The sequence below is a fragment of the Phytophthora parasitica genome (genome assembly GCF_000247585.1).
Source record: "Phytophthora parasitica INRA-310 unplaced genomic scaffold supercont2.45, whole genome shotgun sequence".
Taxonomy (NCBI): domain Eukaryota; phylum Oomycota; class Peronosporomycetes; order Peronosporales; family Peronosporaceae; genus Phytophthora; species Phytophthora nicotianae.
In genome coordinates this window covers 508,697-517,110 of record NW_008649031.1, presented here as the reverse complement: position 1 = coordinate 517,110, position 8,414 = coordinate 508,697, and the positions used below count along the sequence as shown (strand labels likewise).

At 49.8% G+C, this 8,414-nt stretch overlaps 3 protein-coding genes across 3 annotated transcripts; all 3 read right to left on the bottom strand.

Annotated features, from left to right (window-relative positions):
• Positions 1-2,835: 2,835 nt before the first annotated feature.
• On the bottom strand, positions 2,836-3,042 carry PPTG_23659 (hypothetical protein; the record flags this gene model as incomplete). Its single annotated transcript, XM_008912304.1, has 1 exon — positions 2,836-3,042. The coding sequence occupies one exon, from the start codon at positions 3,040-3,042 to the stop codon at positions 2,836-2,838; it is 207 nt and encodes a 68-aa protein (XP_008910552.1).
• Positions 3,043-4,119: 1,077 nt separating this feature from the next.
• Positions 4,120-6,013, bottom strand: PPTG_23658 (hypothetical protein; the record flags this gene model as incomplete). The annotated part of the gene is made up of 5 exons (XM_008912303.1): positions 4,120-4,178; positions 4,210-4,648; positions 4,721-4,792; positions 4,871-5,099; positions 5,187-6,013. The coding sequence occupies 5 exons, from the start codon at positions 6,011-6,013 to the stop codon at positions 4,120-4,122; spliced, it is 1,626 nt and encodes a 541-aa protein (XP_008910551.1).
• Positions 6,014-7,328: 1,315 nt separating this feature from the next.
• On the bottom strand, positions 7,329-7,700 carry PPTG_14951 (hypothetical protein; the record flags this gene model as incomplete). The annotated part of the gene is made up of 1 exon (XM_008912302.1): positions 7,329-7,700. The coding sequence occupies one exon, from the start codon at positions 7,698-7,700 to the stop codon at positions 7,329-7,331; it is 372 nt and encodes a 123-aa protein (XP_008910550.1).
• Positions 7,701-8,414: the final 714 nt, after the last annotated feature.

The following is an 8,414-nucleotide window of genomic DNA, read 5'->3' as shown; positions in this document are numbered from 1 at the left end:
GGTGGAGGGGAGCGAGAGCACATCCGCCACCACGTTGGACTCCCCCTTCTTGTGCTGAAGTTCAAAGTCGAACTGGCCGAAGAACTCTAGCCAGCGAGTCATCTTCGCGGACTGGTTCGCGTGCGAAAGGAACCAACGACAGGCAGCATTGTCGGCGAACACGACGAAGTGAGACCCCAGCAAGTAACAACGCCAGCGACCCAAGCACTGCTTGATGGCGTACAGCTCCTGCTCGTGCGCAGGCCAACGCGTCTCGATATCCGACAGCTTGCGGCTGTACAATCCGATCGGGTGGTCGTACCCATCGACGATCTGACTGAGCACACCACCCACACAGTACTTGGACGCGTACGTGGTCACGCGGAAAGGCAGAGACATATCCGGCAGTCTCAACAGCGGGGCAGACACCAACGCCGCATTGATGGCATTAGAAATCACGCTCTTGAGCGGCCGACCACACCCACTTGACCTTGGCTTTCAACAAATCGGACAGCGGGAGGACAAGATCCGCATAACCACGGACGAAACGCCGATAATATCCGGCAAGGCCGAGAAAGCGTTGGAGATCCTTGGCGTTCTGAGGTTGTGGCCACGTGGACACAGCAGTAGTCTTGTCGGGATCCACTCGTACGCCGGCGCCACTAATGATGTGGTCAAGAAAGCGGATCTCCGATTGAGCAAAGTGACACTTACTGGGCCGAGCAAACAGCTTCTTTTCGCGGAGGACCTCGAATACCCGGCGCAGGTGCCCCAAATGCTCCGCGCGCGTGCGCGAGAAGACACAAATATCATCGAGATACACAACCACTCGTTTCGAAGATGCGTCTCATTAAACGAGACCACGTGCCTGGTATACCCGCAAGGCCCATTGGTGCTACACACCACTGATAGATCTCTGAGCCTGCTCGGAACGCCGTGTACTGCCTGGACTCGAACGCGAGTCGCATCTGATGATAACCCGATGCTAATTCAATCAACGTGAACACATGCGCACCCGCGAGTCGATCAAAAACCTCGTCGATCCTCGGGATCGGAATACGAGGAATGTCTGTCATGGAGTTGACATACCTGTAGTCGATAACCCATCGAACGGGTTTCGACGGATCACCACCGCAGATCCACTGGATCTCAGTCGGCATTTCACCCGTGACGGGGTCCTTCTTTGGTACGGCGAAGATGTTCGAGACCCACGCCGATGAACTCTTCTCGATCTAGTTCTTGTTGAGCAGCTTGTCGACGAACGAACGGAGGGCAGTTTGTTCAACGTGGGCGTGTCGAAGTGGCGGTCGAGATGACGGTTTTGCCCCTGGCTTGAGCACGACCGAATGCTCGATGTCCCGTTCGGGGGGAAGGCCATCAGGGAGCTCTTCGTGGAGATAATCCGAATATTCACGCACCGGGTATTCAATGTCGGCAACGGTTTTTACAGTGCCCTTGGTGTCAACCACATCGAGATGAAAAACTTCCGCGTACATCTCGGCCTTGAGATTCCGCCTAAACTCATTGAGTTCGACCCACTCCACTTCCAGGGCTGTTGGGGCCGAACTCACCGCCACCTCCGGAGTGCTGTCGCGCTCTTCCGCCTCGACCGAGCCGGAGCGGGACCTAGTCCTCCGACGACTGTGACGCCGACGCTTTCCCGAACGCGGCGACCCGACCTTCCCACGGACCCAGTCGATCCCTGGGTTCTCTTGGCGCAGCCAGGTCTGACCCAGGATCTTGTCAAATTGCTGCTGCAGTGGCCACTCCACGAGTTCAACCATGCACTCCTTGTCGGCCACCTCCAGTATGACATCGCAGTGGTGCGCGCGGGTCGTTGTCAGCTTGCCTTCAAAATCCCGTGCGCGCAGCTCTGTGAGGCTCGCGCCATCTGGAGCTCGGAGCAGACCGCGGCGCACGATGCAGTGCGTTGCACCAGAGTCAACCAACATTCGCATCATCTTGTCCTGTACCTTGGCGTTTACAAATAGCAGACCGTCGCCTTCAACCTGGATCTTGTCCAGGTCGATCTCCATGGCGCAGACAGAGGGACCAATCACCACGCGGGGTTCCGAGTCCTTCATGTCGAAAACCATGGGCTCGGCAGAATCAGAGGCACCTGGAGATTTCTGATCAGAGCGCTCAACGGATACTCCATTTACATCCGTTGAGCGAGCCCGTTTCCCTGGTTCTTTCGCGGACTGTTGGCGATGCGGTGCCCCGACTCACGACAGTAGAAGCAAAGGCCCTGACGGCGGCACGCCTCGAGGGACTGACGCGACGGGCGGGAGGAGAACTGCGCCACCTCGAGCACTTTGGATCCCGCCTGGGCAGCGACGTGCGACACATCCATCGACTCGGCGTCCGGCAGTCGAGCTGGGCGCGCGCGGCGCGGCAGCACCACCAAAGTGAGCGCGCTCGTACGCTTGCGCGGCAGCGATGGCGTCGCACAGAGTCTCACAGTTGAAATAGTTGACCTCGTTCTGTGTCTCAGGCTTGAGACCAGCGATAAAATGGTCGACCTGGTCGAGCTGAGACATCTGGCGGATCTGCATGATGATCTTGCGGAACCGGGCGACGTAATCTTCAATCGCACCGGACTGGCGGCATGCGCGCAGGGCCGCGCGCAGCCGCTGTTGCTGGTCCGACGGGACGAACTCCTTACCAAACATGCTCTCGAACTCCTCGAGGTCGCGGATGGGCAAGTTGTCGATCATTAAGCGATGAGTGAGGAACAACGCGGCGCCTCCGCGAATCCCCGAGCACATAATCGCGACCACGCGCGACTGGTTCTCGACGCGCGTGTAGTCGATGTTGCAGCCTCGCATGTACACCTTAGCCGCGAACACGTAACCATCAAAGTTCTCGCTGGGCTTGCCCCAGAAACGTCGGCATCGCAGCCCCGGGGATCTTGAACTTGCGCCCGTTCGCCTGGGTCTGACTCTGTTCCATGAGGATGGCTCGAAACTCCTGGCTCTGATTGGCGACCGTGTGACAGACGTCGCGCACTGATTGGGCGAGCCCTTCCAGCACCATGAAGACGGGGTTGTTCGCTTCTTCCATCTTGACCTTGTTGCCGTGACTCAGACCGACTCAGACCTGAGTACTGAGATGAGTTAACCGAACTGAGAACGGGCGATACTGGTAAGAACCGGTACCGCGGGAGAGACGAAGAGGCGTTGGACCAACAAGTGCTACCAATTGGAACAGGCGCACTGTACAAACGGAGACCAGAGACTCAGAGAGCAAATTGCAGAATGAATTGATCGAGCAGATCCTAGACATGCAGAGTCTGCTAGCACCAAGGAGAGTCACAGGAGCTCCTTGGGGACTGCGGTGAGCTCTCTGTGATCACAGAGCTGGACTGGAATGTAGGTGAACATGCAGATATACAGAAGCAGCAGGAAGCTGCGACGTGTGGCGCGGAGGTGCAGGCCGGGTACTGGGGGCACCGTGAGCCACGATCCGAGCCAAACGGATACAACACTGGAACCCAGCTGCCGCTGACACAGCACTCTGGGTCCGCGCATTACACGTGGTTGTCAGCGCTTTGGTGTCGATGGGAAAGGATTATCGGCCTGGTCAATACGCCAAGATATGAGCTCCGAGAAACCTATGGACCTATCACGTTCTGCGATTTCTGCAGCAGGAGACATTACTCAGTATGTTGACGGCTCGATTGGAGGTTGTTCTAATAGCGTGATGAAATGACTATTGTCTTAGTATGGTAATGCTCCAACACACGCCTGTCTCGTGATTATGTTCGTGACGAGGGAGTTTACGTTTAGACTTGGTCCTCAAAAGCTACTTCATCTCGCTAGATGTCTTGTTCAAAATCCCGACACTTCCGACCACACAAATCTCTTCTTCCTCAATAATCGAAATTAAAGTCGACATGTTCTTTAGCTCGATGTTCGCGATTTCGCATAGTTTGTTTAAATAAATATTATGCATTAGGTGGCTTGGCTGTATTCTATTAACAGCATGTGACGCGGGGAATAATATATTTGAATATTTGACCATGATCCATCTATTGATCAACTCATAAAAATTATATTAACCGCAGACACAATCAGCTATTTGACTATTTGACAGAATATCCGGCATTGGAGGACTGTAATATATCTACAGCATGGCACGCTAGATCATACGCATTAGATATACCTTCTTCGCTACAAGTACTGGATCGCGTTGCCACGCTAATTCCTTCACATAAATTAGAGCGCCTACCTTCTTCAGCGCCCAGAGTCTTAGGGTCGTATTGTACAATGGAACAATTGTGAACTGGATGCACAAACACCACTTTAGCGTGGACTTCCACGCTAGCAGCAATAGTAATCAACACGTCGCCCAACGCAACAGGGACAGTGTTTTGATCCACAAGCACAAAACCTTGTTCAGCATCCACGACGACTCCCATCCCGTGGTAACTCGAGCTCGAAATGCCATCAATCATGTAAGGAATATCAAACGATACCATCACCAGCGACAGTAACGTCTTCTTACCGAGTGCGTTGCCTCCAGGAAAGCTCAACGGTGCAGGAGCAAACGTCGGGTTTCCATTTGCTGTAGCCACAAGTGAGTTCTCTCCATTGGATGTTTCTAACGTATACGGCTTGGAATACCAAAGCCCGTCTTCGTCGTTACGAGTGCACATTTGCATTGGGAACTAAAGACGATCCATCATAATGAAGGCCGTGCAGACACGGTGGCGATCACGAATCATAAAGTACCTTAATACCGTTCGGAAGCCGTTCGGAAGCGAGGCCAAGACCCGTGCGAAGTCGTCTAATGTAGGAGGTGGGCTGTCCCGCTACGGATGTGATGATACAGGGCTGGGCTAGATACACCTTCATGAACATATGCCCTGCTTGAGCAAGATACACCCCACCCAAGGGTTGCGCGCTTGCTGGTAGGAAAGTGCATGTACAATTCCTCCTCCGATCTCCAAGTATCTGTCGGGCGTGATGGAATGTAAGTCCTGGATACTGATAGTGGCTGTGTACTGCTCGTCTCCGTGCTGGAACTGCGCCTCCACTGTCTCTCCAACATGAGCGTCCAGATACTCTTCAATGGTAAAAAAAAATGTTGCTCCGTATTTATGGAACTTTTGAAGTTGACTGTATTCGCCCGACCAATCCGTAATTTATTTGTCGTCATATATAAAAATACAATTTTATTGTATTTCGGAATCTCCCCCTCCCCACATTTTTTCATATCGGGGAGCTCGACTCCCATCAATGTAATCCGGCCCTGAACGCTGACGCAGTGAAGAATCCTCATTCAAGGAATCTCCTCGCGTTTCTGAGTCGGAATCCGAATCCCCTTGCGCGCTTTGAATTGCCTCCCCTATCAGTGCCGACAAGCGCCTGGGATCCGTTTTAACCTCGTGCAACTTGCTCTTAACCGCTTCACGAGCAGCCAGTTTCTCCTCATGCTGCTTGGCAAATCTCTCGAGATCTTCTGTTGGATTGGCCTGTACCGATAACTTATCTCCGACAGCATTAACCCAGCGTTTTCGCTCCAGACTCGAGCGAGCTCTGCACTTGACCTGTCGACCAGGAACGACGTGGATCGAGAACTCGTTCATGGTTCCATCATCTCCGTCGGTTATTGCAATGCCTAGCAGTTCGTACACTGCCACAGGAGTCGGAGCTTCACCAGACGAAACACCTTGACTTTGGTTCGCGTATACGAGCCAGTGAGAGCCCATGACAACGCAGTAGCGAGTTTTCCAGAGCTTTAACGGCTCCATCTTCACAGTTTTCTTTTTATTTGACTTCTGAGGATCTTTCAACTTTAGTAAATGGCGACGTGGCATCGCGTGACACAGTGTCTGTTCTTTCGTAGTTGCAGCTGTAATGGCAGATTTCCCCTTAGAAGCGTCCTCTGCGGTCTTTGCAATGAATTCCAAGTACACACCGCTGCTCGTTTCGGCTCGAAAGCCTGTACCTTTCAACCCAGAGCCACTTCGGCCCAGACTGGTAAAAACGGGATGCCATTTCTCCACTCCCACAAGTTCGTATTTTTCCATTGTCAAATCTGGAAAACGAGGTATACCTTCTTCATTAAGTTGACAATTTTCTGAAAAAAAACTGTCAAAGTGCTCCCTTCCAGCACCACACACCGTTCGCGCCAAATAGATCCCAAATTATGGTGGCGAACTCGAAGATATCCTTTCGTTTGCGTTGTACTGAAGCCAAACAGCAGAGGTTTCAAGTGGTACAACACGAACTTAGTTTTATCGTCGCAGAGCGATCTCTGAGTATTACAGGGCGACAGTTCATTCAAGAAGTAGCAGCTCATTTAGCCAGTATCGCTGCTTCAACAGAAGCAGGAAACAACAACACTGACGCTGATCTTTTGGAAATTGAGATTGAATGTATCGGATTACAGTTTGTAGTTCGTCAATACGACCTACAATATTGAATTTACTAAAATTAAGATTAGGATCATTACCAGAACGAGTGTATGTAACATATGTGATACCATGATCCCGAACCAAGTCAGACACATGCGCTAACTGCGTTTAGTTACCACAAATGGTATGAAGGTATAAAACAACAGCACGAACAGGACCGTCTGTGCGATTGATATCTACCATGATTTCAGGTGAATCTTTCATTGTAATGATTACATTACCCTTTTCTAGCTGTGCGGCTCGCTCCTCTTGCTTCTTTGTTCGAAATCGATATAAAATTATTTGGCCTAGTTTGGTTTGATACGGATTAAACCATTTGATAGGTTGCTTCAGGATTTTTAACCGAGTAGGCAGAGCTGAATATACTTTCAGGTATTCTGTTTCAAATAACATGGTATACTATATCATTATATTTCATCTTTGATATTATCAAAGATGAAATCAATTCTGATCATTAACCCATACGAATATAAAATATACAAGTTCCTATTACGACAATGTCGATGGTTTCGCTGCCTGTTAGTGTAGTTGCTCGCGCATAGGACCTCTTTGTTCTTTACTCTATGAAGGCTGCTTTTCAGATTGAAAAATATTCTGATGCTGGTGCGGTATTCACTCGTCTAACCGAGGCGGAAAGGGAGTGGTTGATGGGCAAGTATCAGAACAAACATCAAATACATTATCTCTGCTTTCAATATCTGTTCACAAAGAGCTCCTGTAGAGGTACAAAATTATAAGCCAATTTCATATCTATTGGAAGTACTTGCCGCCACAGTTAAGACTGAAGAAGAAGAGGAAAAGTCCAACGACGTAGATAATAAAAAAAGTCACCGAGTTGTAAAAAATTATATTCAAGTGGTGTTTTTTTTTTTTTTTTTGATATTTTCCATCTTGAAAAAAATGTAAACATGCAAAAATTGCGTCATGCTTATGCTTGACAGCATAGACACTCTTCCTCTTCTTCTCTCTCCATGTATTTCTTCGCTGTGTGTGACATTTTGATTCTGTAATAGTATGAACTTGTCTTGAGACCCATCTTCCATGCATACAGATGCACATTCGTTAGTAGTGATACATCCAGTGCCGATAGGTATCGGTTGCTGCTAGTCGACTGGCATACATAACAGTTGCGTTGAGCTTCCATCTTGATCAAGGAAATTAGCTTGTATTCGTAAACGGTCTTGTACACGTTGCGAATCTCTTCCGGGATCTCCTTGATCAACTGAACGGATCCATCGTGCTCAATGATTTTGTTACGAATTCGCTTTGTCCATAGTCCGAGTGCCTTTAGATCTCGCATGAGATACTTATTGACAACTTGAAAACGCCCAGATAAAGTACTTCGTGTAAAGATGTTGCTTTGCAAAGGCTCGACTCCTTCAATGGTACTACCCATCACAAAACTTGTTCCTGCTACTGGCATAAGCGCGACCAGTAACGAATTGCGTAGACCATGATTGATAATATCCTTCTTCAGAGTTGACCAGTCCCACATCGATGATGGTGTTACATTCCAAAGATCGTATTGTTACATACCAGAACTAGTCATCGATGTCGAAAATGTTTCGTACGAGCCGTGTGCCATCGCGAGTCGATTAGATGCAACAAGAGCCCCATTGTGATAAAGCTTACAAGCTCTCGTATAGCACTTCAACTGCTGTAAGTGCCTGCTACGTTGTCTCGCCGGGTTCTGGTTCGTTTTCGCTCTCAATCGAAAGTTCAACACCAGTTGGCCCCGTCAAACCTGCGCCGGTGCGTTTCCGATTTCGATGCTTTCGGTCCTCTGGGTGGCCGATACATCGGAATGCCATTAATGCAGCCAGAAAAATAGTCCTGCATCCGAAAAAATGTCCTACAACTACGTCCTACAAAATGTCCTGTAAACACTGAAAATGTCCTACAAAATGTCCTAAATTTAGGTGCATTCACCATTTTTAGGTGAGTTAATTATATAGAAGAGTACCAATACAGCAACAACAAAAAGTGACCAGCCGCGCTTCGCTTGGCTGGGCGC